Source organism: Micromesistius poutassou, assembly GCF_964030765.1.
Source record: "Micromesistius poutassou genome assembly, chromosome: 14".
Lineage (NCBI taxonomy): Eukaryota > Metazoa > Chordata > Actinopteri > Gadiformes > Gadidae > Micromesistius > Micromesistius poutassou.
Genome location: NC_140284.1, coordinates 11,203,517 through 11,221,495, shown reverse-complemented (window position 1 = coordinate 11,221,495; position 17,979 = coordinate 11,203,517). Strand labels below are relative to the sequence as shown.

At 46.2% G+C, this 17,979-nt stretch overlaps 1 protein-coding gene across 4 annotated transcripts in view; it reads right to left on the bottom strand.

The window, feature by feature from the left end:
* The window catches only part of LOC311358446 (plakophilin-4-like), a 76,604-nt gene extending 59,188 nt beyond the window's left edge, over window positions 1-17,416 (bottom strand). For 3 of the 4 annotated variants that reach the window (XM_084478471.1, XM_084478473.1, XM_084478472.1), the window contains exons 1-2: window positions 17,293-17,416; window positions 1,847-1,980 (exon numbers count right to left, since the gene is read on the bottom strand). In XM_084478471.1, the coding sequence (XP_084334597.1) occupies window positions 1,847-1,975 (129 nt within the window). In that variant the 5' untranslated portion in view covers window positions 1,976-1,980; window positions 17,293-17,416. Of the gene's footprint in view, window positions 1-181; window positions 520-1,846; window positions 1,981-17,292 lie in introns of those variants that run through there. The other variant, XM_084478474.1, reaches the window with a different exon arrangement.
* Window positions 17,417-17,979: the final 563 nt, after the last annotated feature.

The following is a 17,979-nucleotide window of genomic DNA, read 5'->3' as shown; positions in this document are numbered from 1 at the left end:
GCCTGCTGACACCCATAGCCTGCAGGGCAACGGCTCTCGCGCAACACACGAGACGCCGAGGAAAAAAAAAAAAAAACGAAAAACAAACAGAACATTCCCACCAAGCTAGCCCTTTGACCGCCACATAAACCCTCTAGCCTCTACCTCGACCGCGCTCAATGGGTTTAAACGTTGAACTTACGTTTTCGCCGTCTCTGTTCTCTACCAGGAATTCCCTCCCGGGCATGTCTCTCTCTCGCCAGCCTGGTCTGCCAGGCACTACACTTCTGCAGTCGCTCCTGCTCTCTTCCTGCCTGCCAGAGCCTGGAAACGGACCCGCGGACTTGTGGAAGGAAGTGACATTGACAGGTGATGCCTCCTTCCTGTTGTTTTAAGACGATAAGCCTCACCTTCTATTTAAACAGGGTGTAACTAAGGGTAACTACAATGTTTGTCTTTTGTTCTCCATCAAACCGATTATAAAGTCTTATCTGTTACTCACAAAAAAGGAAATAAACAGCCAAAACGAAACCGGCTCACGTCAATAGTATTGAGCAAGCCGGGTCTTGGCTCTGTTCAGTCATGACGACTAGAAGATAAATAACAGATCCGGAGGTGTGTCTCCCTCTGTGTGTGCTATGGGAGGGGGGGAGGGGGGAGGGCAGGGAGGGAGGAAGTGAGTCACAAGACACGGCCGAGCACAGACGGCTCCTCTGGGCCGGGCATGGGGCAGTACGGGGGATCGCAACCCTCCACTTAGAGACCGCTGAGGACGGATAGCATAGCGTCACTGTCCCTTTATGTTCACCGTCTCAAACTCACTCCAAAACAACTGTGAACTCATCGGAGACACAGTCCAACCTTGACATGAATGATGTACGCAGGGCCCAGGCTGGGCGGTAACATACACACCTCGGTGGTAACGTACACACCTCGGTAAGCTTAAGGTTGCCATGCAGCGGCCGGTCAAAGGTTACTGTGTGTATAGGTGGCGGTGTGTATAGTGTGAAGCAAATGTACGTGCGCGTGCGTACACACACACACACACACACACACACACACACACACACACACACACACACACACACACACACACACACACACACACACACACACACACACACACACACACACACACACACACACACACCCTATACTACATTAGCATTACACATTATGCGTTAGCACGGCAGTTAGCACCACATAACTACCTTAATGTCTACATTAAAAGGCGCTGGAGTTTAAGATTCGAGAGTTGTGAGTTGATAGAATTTGAAAGCATCAAGCCATTGAGTAGTGGTGCATTTCATGCACTTTTTATAGACATGGATTCTCTGAAAAGAGATGCTCTGATTGGTCAGAAATGTGTCAGGAGTGGTATACAATCTATATTGGCTCCTACAGAGGCAGGCGCATTCAACTAGAAACAGATACACACACGACGCATTCACTTACTAATCGCTGATGGACGGTTATGGATTCTATAACAAATTGCACTCAAAAAACAGCTCTTAAACCTTATGTTGCAGGAGCTTCATCCAAGATGGTTCATGAACTATACAGGCAGGTACATAATAATTTTACCCGACAGTGGGGAATACAGGGCGCTGTAAATGTACTAGAAGAAGCTGATGAAGAGAGTTTATCTGCTCTCTGTTTTTAATGAGCTTTTTGTGCCTTCATGGACAGTGCAGAGGGACAGAACAGTGGGGTGAAACAGAGAGGGACCCACATACAGCATAAGAACGCCAGTGGGAAGGGAACCTGGCTCTGCGGTTAGCGGTGAGCTAGCGTTGAGCTAGCAGTGAGCTAGCAGTGAGCTAGCAGTGAGCTAGTGCTGAGCTAGCAGGCTGCGCCGCGGGATTACCTGCTCTTTGACGGAGGCCAGGATGTGATTGGCCGTGGTTTCGACCTCCATGTGGAGTCCAGAAGACCCCCGACGGCGTGGCAGCAGAAGCCCCTCCTCCATCGCTGGGCTCTGATCAGGAGCTGGCATGCCCCCTGCGCGCACACGCACACACACACACACACACACACACACACACACGTTAGTTATTTAGAAGCTGAGCCCTAAAGACCACGAAGATCGATTGTGCTGAAACATTTGACATTAAATGGCATTAAACGTCATGAATAAACATTCATATATGCGTCCCATCAGAGGTCCTTATGAAAGACAGCATGTAAATCAATCGCTCAACAGATCCTTTGAATATCAGTGAACTACAAGGCTTTTTATTTCTGAGGGCAGCCCTGTGCACACACACACACACACACACACACACACACACACACACACACACACACACACACACACACACACACACACACACACACACACACACACACACACACACACACACACACACACACACACACAGCATGGGCAAACACACTGAGTAAATAAACACGCACTTCATTCACAGCCCCTCCCCCCAGCCTCCCTAAAGCATGCAGTGCCAAGTGACACTGAGAACAGATAGTGGCAGTCACACACACACAAGTGCACACACACAAACACACACACACACGTGCCATCAGTGCGAGCACAACACACCCACACGCCATATGTCCCATTCAGCTGGGAGGTCTGTCAGTGTTTCAGTGTGTGACACGCTCACGTCAACCCATACGGCCCCAGGCTACACACACCAGTTAAGTAATGATTTGTGTATTTGCTAAACCGCCATCACACACACCAAACATACACACACAAACAAAGGGTCATTAAAGATCCTCTGCTGAACTCTTTTCTGCAACGATACAAGGAAAACATTTTTGAATAGTTCCGGGAAAGCCAAAACAAACAAGAGTTTTGAGCCTGTGTGTGTGTGTGTGTGTGTGTGTGTGTGTGTGTGTGTGTGTGTGTGTGTGTGTGTGTGTGTGTGTGTGTGTGTGTGTGTGTGTGTGTGTGTGTGTGTGTGTGTGTGTGTGCGCTGCTGCAAGCTAGCATACGTTAACTATCAACCTCATGACCGTCAGAGGACAACACATGCTAGAAGCCCTGAAGAAGCTGCCAAACACATTCAAATAAGGTGGAGGGGGAAGAGGTTGATGTAGTCGTTCTGTGGGTGGACAGAGAGGATGCCCTGGGAGCCAGAGGGCTGGTGTTCAGTGGAGGAGGCCTGTTTGATCCGCACCAGCTGGCTGAGAGGAGCTACAGGGCCAGTGTGAGGGTGGCAAGGCAGCAGCTTAGCTCCAGGAGCTAAGCTATAAAGGCTAAGCAACAGGAGCTAAGCAACAGGAGCGACGTGACAGGAGATGAGCAACTGGGAGCTAAGCTACAGTCAGTAAGTTGCATATGCTAAGCTACAGGAGCAAAGCTACGGAAGGAAAGCTACAGATGCTAAGCTACAGGAGCTAAGATACATGATAGTGAAGGGATTTCACCAATTTGTTTCGGACTTCACACACATGATGAGAGAGCATCAGAGTGACATGATACTGTGTGTCTCTTAGCCTTTCTCTCCTTTACTAGGCTAAGGGGAAAATACTGTTACTGTTGTTGTTTTATTTAATTCTTTCTTTTGGTTTGTTTATGTTGAACTCATGTCAAAGGAAGAAACAGGAACTCGGGTCAGATATAAACTATAGGTTAGGCTTTAACTCCCAGCCCCAAAAGGTTATGGGTATCGACCTAAAATGTCAGCAGCTTACCTGCAGACATCCTTGATCATGATGCCCTTACCACCACACATAAAGACCATCCGATTCCAAACTAAATCCATATTAAGTGGTTTAAGCATAATGTCTCACAGTCTTATAGTACTGGATCTATTAAAACGGAAACACTGCCCGGTCTCCCCTCACAGACACTGTTAAAGCAGGTTATGAGAGGCAACTCACTGAAGTTATTTGCTAACAAAAGCTGCCTCACAATTCAGGACCGGTTAATGGAAATGTCAAGCGGCTAAACGTTCCTTCACAGCGCGTTCCACTTCCTTTGTCCTCCATGCAGTCAAGCAAGAGACTCAACATTTAGACGGAGAGATTAAAGATGGGACAAACGGGTACGTCAGATGCCTGCACACACACATACAGTGTGTGTGCGTGTGTGTGTGTGTGTGTCTGCGTGTCTTTCTATGTGCATGTGTGCGTGCGTGCATGTGCATGCGTGTACAGTGTCTGTTTGTGTACAGAAAGAATGGAATAAGTAGGCCAGTGCACAAATGAATGTAGACACAAGACGTTAAATGGTGTGAAGTCAGGAGCCGTGAAGATCCAACCGCCTCAGGAGGGAAGTGTGTTTTACCGAAGAGAAATGTCCAGGGCGATTTGCCCTCACTCACTTATATTGATATACCCTGTTGTCTTGAATCTGTTATTTTTCGGCATACATCATTCATTTCCGAACATAAAAACGTGGCCATGTACTGCAGTGCATCCGAACCGGTAAGCGGTAAAGTTAATCAGTGATTAACTTTGGCTTGTATAAAGCCTGCAGAAACTATTCATCCCCCCCTTAAGTACTCAACGCAAATTAGCGAGATTAGTGAAAAAATGAAGGTACACTCAATTATCATTATCAACATATCCATCATCACAAGCCCAGAAACCCTTATGGACAGGGGTGGGGGAGGGGGGGGCGTAATCTGTCTATCCACCTGAGGAATCCAACAGCCTAACGACTCGGTAACAAAGTCAGTTTAAGCAGATCTTGGTTGCCGCAATGTTTATTGTGTGATTCGAGGATTTCATTAGCACAAGCGTACGCACACACGCACAAACACATACACACACACACAGAGCTGGAGTAAAACCACTATCAACAGTTACTGAAACATGTGAACTGGTGGGGTTGTTTACAGTTTCAACATAAAAGGCTTCTGCTGGGTGTGTGTGTGTGTGTGTGTGTGTGTGTGTGTGTGTGTGTGTGTGTGTGTGTGTGTGTGTGTGTGTGTCAAAAAAAAGGGGGGGGGGGGGAGGTTCACAAGTTATGTGGGGGGTCCTTGGACACTTGGCCAAAAAGTGACCCTGGTGTATTCTGGGAATCTGTCACCACGGCACTGCGGCCGTCTCAAGGTGTCCGTGCCTCACGCTGGGGCCGTCCCATATGTGGCAGGATATTGGGTTTTACTGCCCAGCCCGTCGGGTCATACGCGTCTTATTCTGCGCAGATTAGCATGCATGCTGGCCATGCCGATGCCTGGCTGCTCCGCTCTGTGGGTGGGCTGTATCGTCCCTCCTTATCGTCGTCGGGGGAGAGAGAAGCTCTCCTTTCCAGGGAATGAAAACCAGTGACGGGAACCGGCAGCAGAAGTGGGTTCTCTTGGAGGAGAGCTCCACCTCTGTGGCCCGCCAGGTTTGAGGCGTAACGTAAAAACAACAAGGAGCTGGCGTCGGAGGGGGAAATAAAACAGATTTCAATATGGAGACTTGTCTAACAGGCTGAACTGCCCTGTGTATTTTCTCTGTGTAGCCTCACTGTTTTAAAGGGAGGCTCTCTGTGTAGCTTAACCTTTCAAAATGAAGGTTTTCTCTACAGCTTAACCTTTCAAAAGGTGGGTTCTCTACAGCTTACCTGTTCTAAATGGAGGTTCTTTCTGTAAAGAAAGGCTCTCTCTGCAGCTCAAGGGTTCTAAAGGAAGGTTCTGTCTGTAAAGAAAGGTTCTCTACAGATTAACTGTTCTAAAAGAAGGTTCTTTCTGTAAAGGAAGGTTCTCTCTATACTGTAGCTTAACTGTTCTAAAGGAAGGTTCTCGCTATAGCTTTACTGTTCTTAAGGAAGGATAAATGAAACTAAAGGCACGGCCTCGGACAGCTTGACACCATCCATTTATTGTAATCCCCCACATATGAAATTACCTTTGTCTCCGGATTTTCCTCGGTCACATTTCAGATAGGTAAAATGGTGCAATGCAGCAGTCAAGAAATGAACACATTTAAGACGGATGAAAAACTGAACTGACATTACGTCATGTCCATATGAACACATTTAAGACGGATGAAAAACTGAACTGACATTATGTCATGTCCAAAGCCATAATTGATTTTAACTATATGATGGGAATATCTCACACAAAATGGGGCCACAAATGGGAAGAAAGTCCTTTTTGGAGTAGAGAAAAACATTGCTGTTATCTGGATCTTCCCTCTAAAATTCCCCATGTTTTATGGGCCAGATTGGCTTAGATCGGGCTGGATAAGTGCTCCTTAGAAGTTCTCCAGAGTGTAAAGAACATTACCTCTACTAACCGGCCATGGTTTGCCGCAGCTTGCAGTCTACAGCCGAACGACTAACTGACTTGTCTGGTTAGTCAAGATTACAAGAGCATTTGTCATTCATCAATTGCTGTGCGTGACGTTTTAGCACCAGCTGCAGTGTCTCATGGGTAAAAAAAAGGCTTTGGCTCATCACAGGGCCTTTTGACAGTTTGGATAGAGCTCCAAAGCCAACAGAGGAGCAGGCTGGATGTGGGAGATGTGGAACAGGCAAAGCAATCAGTGTCGCCATGAAGGCAGCCATTAAGGTAATAACCAGGGGCTACAGGCGCTTGTTCACACAACAAGAGATTGGCTCATTCTGGTTTCAACAGAAAGACACCCTGCCCGTCGTTGTTATGTCTAGGGAGAACACACCTGTTCCATCACACAGAGTGATGACCTCGCCGGCTTTCTGCTTCGGCAACTTCAACCATTTAGTTGGGATTATGGTTTTGAGTTGCGACAATGTGTTTTCCTACTTCACTCAGAAAAGGGGATCTCTTTGTGCTCAGCCTCAACAGCTGTGGGTGAAGCCACACTACTGAAATCCTCACTAAAGAGTGTGTGCACTGTGTGCCGAGTTAAAAGGATCTCAGGTTGGCCCGCCGTGACTCCTGCAGGTCACATGGTCCGTCCCAGTGACCCCAGACGACAGCAAGCCACTTCTTTAAGCTTCTTAAGCAGACTTTATAGCCGGCGTGATGCAGCGTTCCTGAAGTGCTCGGATAGTCAAGCACGGCGATGGCCTATACAGTCACCGTTTGGCTGAAACGTGAACGTGTAGTTGAGGACTCTGCTTGCACAGCAACACTTTGACAAATCACTTATGTACCGTGCTTACATCAGTTTTGGTTTGAGCCAGTTTGCACAGTTCACACACAGCGACTAAAAGCGAGGTTTTACACAACTGCCGCTGCGGGGGATTTCTTCAGAACTAGGCTTTCCCCTCAGCCTTCGGCCCTCTCAGAACCTCAGGTTACAGCTCGGGTCTCTTCTCTGTGAACCCGGGATGAAAAGGAAGGAACCGTTTGATGGTTTCAACAAATAACCCTCTTTTTATTTGGCAGAGCCGGTCGTTCCATCAGGACTGAAACACTGCGGGCAGGACCAAGTGTGGCGGTTTTTCAACACTGGGTCGAGATACTCGACGCAAATGAGGTTGTTTGTTTCTGTTTCCGCAAATGTCTTCGTACACATGATGAATCAGTTCTGTGTCCTCCCTCTACAAACACACTTCACGTCAAGTTGAAATACGACGAGACAGGCAGGGGCCTGAAACAAACAGCAGTCATGTAGAGAGACTCACCTGTCAATACCCTACTTTGCTCGGGGGAAATAAACACTCATTATCTCTGGCTAGATTATGGGAGGGTTTAGTCGGGGTTAAGACTGCTGAACCAACCAGCTTAGATGCTCCACCAAGACATAATAGAGTAGATAATATAATGTTGAGTAGATAAATATATACCAGCCCTGGACTTTCAAGCCGGGAGGTCCCAGAGAAGCTGTTTAAATGATTACTCTGACGGCTTGAGCTTAGGGAAGTATCAAATGTTGGCTAATGTGCTAACAAGCAGCGCTGCAACATGTTGCCCTAGGCTAACATTCTTCTTCCCCAACCACCGGTCAGGGAGCAGGTAAAGCAAACAATCTGTATCAGTGTAGCATGAAATACACTCTAGTGGTTAAAGTTCTAGACTCTACACCAAACGTTTCTGGGTTTGAATCCCCAGATCAGCGTTCTACCTGAAGGCATCCCTGAGTACGATGTCCTCACCCCTACCTTCTCCTCAATGACTAATGTATCTAGCTATGATGGATGACTAGTAAAAAAGCATGATCATCGTGACTCAAATAAATAAAGGAGTCAAGCGGGATTATACTTTCCATCCTTCTAGCAAGTGCTGGAAGCACGACTAGATGAAGTGAGCTAGATGAAGTGAGCTAGGTTAAGTCTGCTAAATGAAGTGAGGGAGACGAAGTGAGCAAGACAAAGTGAACTAGATGAAGGGAGAGTCAGACTCCCCAAGAGAGAAGCCGTGCTTAATTGCATCGTTGAGTTTTCGTATCAAATTCTCATAATAAAATATATCTACAGATATGGGCAACTTCACCCTATGCAAACATCAACGTTGTACATCAACTCTATTGGTGAAGCTAGAAGAATGAAAGAAAAAAGAACAACAGATGTTTGTCTGGAGGGATTCTTTCTCCTTCTATGCAACCGATATATCAGTCCAAACATGGATTCAACTGGATCCAAAAGCTAACTGTGATAAAGGCTTGACATGAGATTTAAATTGATGTGATACATAAACACACACCAGGAAATATGGATAAAAAAGTACTATACTCGTCTCGCTTCCTGGTAGGTAGCACACATGCCCAACTAGGTGTGAATGCATGTGTTTGTTTAAGGTGAACATGGTGGATTTTATAACCACAAATCACAAAAGGCTATTAATAGATCTGTAAATGTTTGACTTTCTGGCGTCTCTTGACAGCTGAAAATACCTCTGGTCAACAACACACAGACATACACGGACACACACACACAAACAAAATCAATCTTCACAAACTCTGATATAGTCCATATATGTACAGCCTGAATTCAGTTATGAAGCTGAGATTTGTAACACCTACAAAGTCTACACTCCTGCACTTTAAACTACAAATGAATAATTCATTTAAAAAAATGTAAGGTATGCAAAACCCAGCCATATTGTACAAGAGCCAAAACGATGAACTTCAGCACACTAAAGTGTCTTACAGCCTTAGTGTACTACAGTTAAACTAACACACACACACACACACACACACACACACACACACACACACACACACACACACACACACACACACACACACACACACACACACACACACACACACACACACACACACACACACGGGGAATACAGTTAGCCCTGTCTCTATTCTCCACAACACCACCTCTACTTATGATAGGGAGACATAGATAGACACACAGACAGATGGACAGACATACATAAATAGAAGGAGAGAGAGACAGAGACAGAGAGAGCAAGAACAAGAGCAAGAGCAAGAGCGAGAGCGAGAGACAGTGGCCCACCACAGCATTCACCCGTGCCCGGCCCGTTACCGACGGTGACAAAGAAGGACATGAATGACGATGTGATTGGATGTAAATCCCTCCCACGATATAACCAGTGTGTGAATCATACTGTCATCATTCTGAGTCGATAAACGCCCGATGCCCTCTGCGGTACAGTAAAGCAAAACAAACACACACCCACTAAAGGAAACGCTGCGTTGATGATGGGTAGACAGCACGTGTGCTCCGGACATAATCACCTAATTATAGACATGAATCTGTCAGATGATATACTGTATGATGTGTGCTTTCAAAATAAAAAAGGTCAACAAACGCTATTTCACTTTACGCAAAAACGTGACCTCTGCCCTTCCGTCGTCTTGAATTCATTTATACTGGGAAGACGACACACAGGGTCACCGTTACACACAGCCCACAGAAGAGCCGGCTCACAGTGGCAGAACACCAAGACTACCAACATCAGAGAGGGGAGAATATTAAATATGACAAGCTCATCCACATCATAATCAGCCCACCACAGGCACCAACCTGCCCCTAGCAACGCACAGAGAGAGACAGGGGGAGAGGGAGTGGGAGAGAGAGAGAGAGAGAGAGAGAGAGAGAGAGAGAGAGAGAGAGAGAGAGAGAGAGAGAGAGAGAGAGAGAGAGAGAGAGAGAGAGAGAGAGAGAGAGAGAGAGGAGAAGAGGGAAAGAGATGGGGAGAGGAGAGGAGAGATAGAGACAGAGAGACCAAGACCACATTCTTCTCCTGGTAAATTAATGTGAAGAAGCTATTTAAACTTTTATGATAAATCTTCACACTCAAAGCACATTATTTATTCATCTGAGTTGGTCTACCCCGATAGGACCCCTACGTCTCTCACACCCACACGTGGGCTTCATTAAAACGGCCAGGGAAGATATGTCCTGTTGAGCGGGGGTCGCTGAATGCTGAAGGAACAGAGTAGCTCCTAATAACACCCCCCTACCTCCATGGCATCCATCTTCTTTATGTCTGCTGTAATCTGTATTGACAGCCCAGCCGGGGGACACAGGGCTGAGGGGCCAAGCCAGCCAGCCAGTCAGTCATTCCCCATGTATTCTGGCCCAGGATTTGAAGCCGTGTTGTGGTGTGAAACACTGACAGCAGCCCGGGGAGACCCCTACCCCTGCCAACACCCGGGGCGCAATATTGTACCGTTTAGGGCAGGGAGGCGCCTGTGACACCTGCACTCTACATCTGGACCGATTATCGTCCTCTTAGCAAAAGCACAGTCAAAGAGCTTTGGTGGTATTGATTCCACAGGTTGATGTTTGTGTGTCCGTCTATCAAGATGGCTGATGGCCGGTCAGTGTGGGTCTGTCCGTCATGGTCCGACTTAAGCTTGATTGGTTATCAGTGTCTTGGAGTATTTGTATCTCCACGAGAAGAAACAGACACTATTGCTTGGTTTTTTAAATAATAGGTGAGTGTGTGTTAAAAATAAGTCTGCATACTGTACAGAAATGTAACCACTAAATTGACATTTTGAAAGCCATCCCCTACCGTCATCTTCATATGTTTGAAAAACTCCTTATAAGTGAAGTGACTTCTCTCTCTTTTATCTCTGGAAGAAATGTGGCAAGAGGGCTGAAGTGCAAATCAAGGACCCTTGAAGGCAAACATTTTGATTCTTCCTTTTCAGCAGTCTAAAGCTTTACTCTTGAGACAACTCTGGAGACATAAAACGATGTGCGAAGAGGAGAAGGACGGTTCAATAGAAGCCCGGTCGTGTCGTGGCAGCAGCTGACATACATTAACACTGCTCATTGAACACTCAATGTCCACTCTGGACGGACGAGCCTCTGGGGAACCAAGCACATCGAACCTTCCATTCATATGAGGGGGCTACGCTCTTTTACCAGAGTGCTCAGCTTGGAACTCAAATACCCACAATACCTGAGGGACCATGACGATGTCATCTTCGTCTTCATAACTCACTTACTGCAGACCAATATTTAAAATGCATGCTTCTTTGGTCTTGGTAGTGCTTTGAATGGCCGGGCGAGCCATCAACACTATGTCCACCCCTGTCTGTACGCACAGACAGTAGGCTACCATCGGTCACACACATATTTGTTTGTGATCAGATTTATATAAAGTGGTACACATATTTTTTTTAGTGGCACTAATTCAAATGGTTGTTTGGTTGTAGCTAAAAAACGAATGTTGCCGCAGTAAAATAAAAACATTTAATACAAAACCAGTCAAATAATTTCAACATTTAATACAAAACCTAGTTCAATCAGCAAGTAGCAGCCGATGCATGACACAGTAACACAGCCAGAAATTACTTCTTGAAGAAAATGTCAAAGCAACCAACCAACTGCAGTTGGCCTTTAGAGTAAGGCGAGGTCAGCGTATGTTGTGGTGGATTTTTTAATTAATTGTGGTGGAGTTAATTAATGCATTTCCAAACTTTTTAAGAAATCCTGACCGTACTCAGATTAGGTGTGTGCATGTGGGGTGGGGGGAAGCATGTGTGTGGTGGAAATTCAATTATATGAATGTGGGTATTAATTACAGGGAGTTTGGTGGAACTGGGATTTATGTGTGTGTGTGTGTGTGTGGCTGGTGTTATCGTGTGTGTGTGTGTAGCGGGTGGCTCACAAATAGAAGAATTTACAGAAATTCAATTACACCCGGTATTAAGGAGTTGCTCCCATGCTGCGGAAGGTAAACAGCATCGATCCAGGGCCCTTTATGCACAATAGAACAAATGTGCAATTCATCAAGGGCCAGCTCCGGATTGTAGCTCTGCTGTGTGGTGTATGGTTTCATTATAACCAGTATTTACACCCTGAGGGCTGCCTGGGCGACAAAACACACACAGCACCATCACCTCCATCAGACCAGGGCAACATGCAACACAACATTTTCAAGTGTTGCTTCTTGTATCCTACCATTAAAAAGAATCTGTGGTTTCTTTCTCAAAATTGCCTAAAATTGCCTTTTATCTCATGTGTCAAGAATGAGTATGATTTGTTCCTCTGTTTTCTTTTCAGCCATTCCACTGCCTAGACTTGCTATCACCTCAGAAGTAATCTGTATTTTAAAAACACAGCTCTGGTGTTGTTTGTGGTTACTTGTGCATGCAAAAGCTACTGCTGCTAGGCTACTTGTGCTGCCAGAAATACTGTTATTTCTGAGACAAAAACGAGGGAATTGGGGCTTTTTGGGGTTGGCTGGGCTGGCTGTTTCAGGGAACCCTGCATAGCACTCATAGTTGAATACTGCCTCTCAAGTAAATGTCAATGCCCTAGTCCAAACTGTGTCCCTGTTTGCCAAAAATCATACTTATCCCCAAGCTAAAGCATATACTATTAAAATGGTTGATGGTTAATAACTGATTGTTCATGACTTCAAGTGCATTAATCAAATAAAAATAAATTTACCTTCAATTAAAACATTGGCCTCTGTAAAAAGGATAGGACAGGACAGGACACTAGCCTACTTAGAGGACACCAGCCTACCTACAGGACACCAGCCTACTTACAGGACACTAGCCTACCTACAGGAAACTAGCCTACCTCCACGACAGCAGCCTACCTACAGGAAACCAGCCATACATAGGACCCCAGTAGAGGAACGCCTTCAACTGTCCCCTAAATCCTGCAACCTAACCCTCACCCCTCTCACCTGATCCCGTCCCATGCTACCTGAGCCTGACAGACAGTAAGCAGGGAAACAGCCTGTAAAATATGGGACTAGCGCACTAGTGTCCTTGATGTGAAGCACCTCTCCGAGATCTGTGGTGAGAAAAAGGGCAGAAGGCTGAAAACCGACGGCGAGGCATAATTCTCATTTGGTCAGTCTGAGCTGAAAAGAGACGCTTTTCACGTCACTGCTGTCAGGGTCTAACAACTTCCCCTCGTTGGTCTCAGCTCCTGGCTTCAGCCTACCACACCGCAGAGGTTGATATTGAATATGCTATTTACCATGACATTTACCATAATATTCACTATGATATTTACAATGATATTGACTACGATATTCACTACGATATTTGCTACGATATTTACCATGACTCTATACAGCCTGTTCTAATTCAAGCCGGTCCCTGTCTCCTCCCTCCGTCTTTCTCCGTGCGTTACAAGAGGCTGGTCAGAAGCTGCAGAGCTCAGGGAGGCAGAGGCGAGGTCAAACAGCAGGCAGACAGGTGTAGCTAAACCAGGGTAGTCGTGGAGGACTTCAACGGTAAAGACCACATCTGGAGCCCCTCGTTGCTAGGGAAGGGGGGGCCGTCAGGCCGACAGAAAATAAAACCCTTCCCCATTCACCAGTGTGTCCACACAGCAGACTCTGGGCTCTTTTCAGACTCAGCACGCCGGGACTATGGAAGGACTATTTCACTGGACAGGGGGGGAAAAAGTGTCTATTGTGCGGCTAAGCTCTGAAAGCGCTGACATGCTTTGTGTCCTACATTATCTTCGGCTATCCAGGAGCCGAGCAAAGCATGAAATCAGGAGCTCTGTCAGGAATTTATCTGCATATCTAGTTGGATCAGCAATGAAGACCGGGCTGACATGCTAAGCCTTAAACACCCCTATACACCCCCCCCCCCCCATCCTGTCTGAATGCAGCCACCGTGCCACTAATGGTTCCTGGGCAACACTAATTCTACACACGATATCAGGGGGTGTCTATCATGGATACAAGCGCATTCTATCAATGAACCCCACATGTGACAGGGCACTGGGGGCATATAGTTGTTCCTCCTTTCCTTCAGGAAAGAATCATATATTTTTACTGTTCCTAGCTATACATTCTATAAGAGTCTAGTAGTCTACCAAACCCGAGCATGAGGACTAAAGGGCCCACAGCCAGCCCAGGACCCCCCAGCCCTGCTCGTGGAGGGGTTTTCCCTAAGAGGCCGGGCAGCTCGTCTGCCTTGAAGTCACTCCATCCCCGCGAGGAACGGAAAGAAGAGTTAGATGGAAAAAGGAGGACTTTGGAGCTTAAGAATAAATAAATGTTCCTAGCCGGGGTGATGAGTGCTATGCTATTAATATCCCGCAATGAGGCCACACCGCACTGGTTGAGATCTGAAGCCAAGACCTCACCAGGTCCCAGGGAAGACAGAACCAAGCCCAGGACTACACAAGATCTCCCACTGGTCTTTGTCCTCATCATCATCATTGTCACCATCATCTCAAATTTCAACCTTACGAAATTCGAAAGTGAAAGATAATCAGTCGTCTGTATGTAAATGTCAAACTTAACAATGTGGCTTTAACAAGATACCAAAGCGATAGTTCAGCAATAACACCGAGCAAAGTTCACAAACTTTGAGTAAATATGACAGAATGTCATATAACAGAATGTCAATGTGAGTGGATGATGTTGTTGTGTTGGTGGTGGTGATGGTGGAGGTATTGCCAGTGCTGTGACACTGCTCTCCCATGCATCACTGGTGCATTCAGAATGAGTACATCCTTCATTTCGAATGAGTCCCTGGTCTACAGACGTACGGGGTAATAAGAAGTTAGTGAATGTCTAGTATTACTACTCTGAAATCACAGTAACAGAGGACACAGAGTTACCGTTACCACGGTTGCTACTCCTTCCCTGCCACAATTTCCAGCTATTCTTGTTCCACGGCGCATCAGCCCCCCACTGGGGATTAAACAAAAACATTTCCCTCCCGCTAGGCCCAGATATGTTTCTTCCCCTTTTGTGGGAACACACTTAGTGAAAATCCATAAAAAAGAAATGGAAAAAACCCGAACCTCTTAAAGCTAGTACACCGAGGAGGTGCTTGGAGAAGGACTTTAGGAACTAGCAGCTGGCGGCGGGCTGAGAGTCATGAGCCCCTCGTTTGGTGACGCTTGATGGACATTGAGCAGCGCGGACGACTACACACACATGCGCGCGGAAAGAGCGACCCTTAGCAGACTGACCCCTCCTGATTTATACACCCATGAAAACCTCATCACGTTGACCACACTAACTACTAACTTCATGCAAGTGCTATTTGCCTACGCAAAGCACTCTTGTGTGTGTAGTGTCCACTGTGTGGTTGAGGTATTCATTCACGGTGACTTATTGGGTATTGTTCGGCGTCAGTCCCGTTGAGTCTTATGGTGCGTGTGTTTGCATAGCGTCTATTGTCCGCGGATTGCAGCTAATGCACCTAAATTTCCCTTAAGGGCTTTTTATCTAATCTGAGTAAATAACCATGTTATTACCACACACACACACACACACACACACACACACACACGTCATCGTTGTTGAGAGACAAATTAAGGGAGGAGGTGCATTCCATTCAAATGTGCAACTTTTCAACATAGGTCCAACTATCACAAAAATCAGAGATTATGACCTACAACCTTTTGAAAGCTTCCCTCCTGAGGTCCCCTTACCACAAGCTCAACCTACTCAATATAAACAACACCATGTTGCGTCTTTGCTGTCTTTTTGCCACATCACATCAAGGCGACTTTATTGACCAGAAAAGGGAGACATCATCACTGCACCAGATATGCTGAATGCTAGCCTGGTGAAATCAAAGTTAGCTTCTTGTTAGTCCAGTACAGAGGTGAACACAAGCAGACTGAGGGAGTCTGTGTTCGCTCCGCTAATGGGAGTCATGAGGAGCATAACAAATCTGTGTGTGTGTGTGTGTGTGTGTGTGTGTGTGTGTGTGTGTGTGTGTGTGTGTGTGTGTGTGTGTGTGTGTGTATATACAAGACAGCACAAAGTAACCATAATTAGATTTACAAGATGCCTTTTGCTACAGTACGAAGTGTCTTTTTTCTCCAGAAATCCAATACATACCAGAATATATATTTTTAGTGATATAGAATAAATTGGTTTAAATGTCAACCATTCTAAGTTTACCTGTCGTTCTCGTAATTATGCCCAACCAACTCAGAAAATCTCACGGTATGCTTTATGTCCTGCTGCTGATAACATTAATCACCACTGGGATGCGTGTACAAGCTCATCCTGCGTGTGCGAGTTATGCTGTGGGAGAATGACTCACTTGGACGGATCCATAATAAACACACTTGTAATACAGACATGATAACGACATATGCATGCCAAATAATCGACAAAAGCGTCAGTGAGGCGGTTTATAACCTGGGAGGGGGCAGTGTTTTCCTGCATTATAAATTGTTAGTTGTAATTCTTTATAGAACATTTTAGGGTTACATGCAAAGAAATGCCATGTGCATGAGTATTTACAGTATACAGCATCAGGTACATGTGGGGACGCTCTTATGCAAATGAGTGAACGTGCGATAAAAAGGTGAGCTTATCTCGTGGGAGCCGAACTCCCCGCCCACCTCACATTCCACAGATTCCCTCCCTAACCTCACCTGCCTCTTCACTCCTCCCTCCCTATCACTCCCTCTCTCTCTACCTCTCACTCCCTCCCCCCTCCTCGCTCCCTCTCACTCCTCTCTCCCCCTAACTTCTCTCTTCCCCTCACTCCGCTCTCCCTCCTCGCCCCTCTCACTCCTTTTCCCCTTCTCAGTCCCCGACGGGTGTTTCTCTACGACCATTCAAGTGAAAAAAGTAGGACTATACATAGGCCTATAGTCCTACTTGTATACATATACATTTAATCTACACTCCTAGACTTAAGACTGTAGAAATGTCCTCGGTTTTTCCCACCGCGAGCACTCCCGTGACCCGTTCCGTATGTCTGCAATTAGGTTTTCAATCTCCTCGGCGAAAGCGCTGACACAGCCGCGGAACGCCACGAAGAAAGCCCCGAAGAAAGCCCCGAACCGTCCCAAGGTGTGCTGCAATGCATCGGTCTCACGGAACCACAGTGTACCCGAAGAGTATCCACTGATGCGCGATACTTTTCACATGGCAGTGCTATGCACCAAAAAAGAAAGACCGTACACACTTCTCCGCTGTGCATGTGGAAACTTTACGCGTAAGTTCATCGATACCCCCTTTTCGGGAAGAGATCCTTTTTTTTTAGCTTTTCAGTTTTTTTCTACAGTTCACGGATAAAAACAATAGTATAGTTCCGTACCTGGCGGAGGGTTGTTCTAGTGCTGGGTTAAGTTGTTGGGCTGGATCCCCATGAGAATGTGTAACTTCATCGGTAATCGTTCCCTTGGTTTAGTCCCATGCGTGTGGAGGAGGGAAGGTGTCCTCCATGGTCTCCGGAACAAGAAGACTCTCCGTGGCTCTGCACCCAAACTGGAGGAATACGAGCGTGAGTGACGTCAGGCTTTGGTGGGGTTTTTGCAGTGCTGGGTCCCTATTGGCTCCGTCGGGATAAGAGGGCGTTTCCGTGTGTGTGGCATCGCCGAATAGACCAATGGCGAGGCGGTTATAGTTCCCTTGGTTACAAATGTTGTCGTTGACTGGACGCTTTAAACCCGCCACCTCCGCCACAAGGTAGGATGGTCACTTAACTCAATACAATAGTCACTTAACTCAAACACTTTGCTTCGTTAAAAGTGCTATTTTCAACAAATTAATAATATATTCAATATATTCAAAAACTCTAACCTGCCAAGAGAAAATACATTATTTATATGGTCGTTTAGCGTGGTCGTTCAGCGATTTAACGAGAGATATTGTCCACTTGTTCTAACTGTGAATGCGCAAAGTTTGTATGCCAAAGAAGTGCAACATCATGTCTCGTGTTCTCACTTGAATGCTAGATGGATGGATGAAATATCACCAACGCATTGCGTGTTTGACCACCATA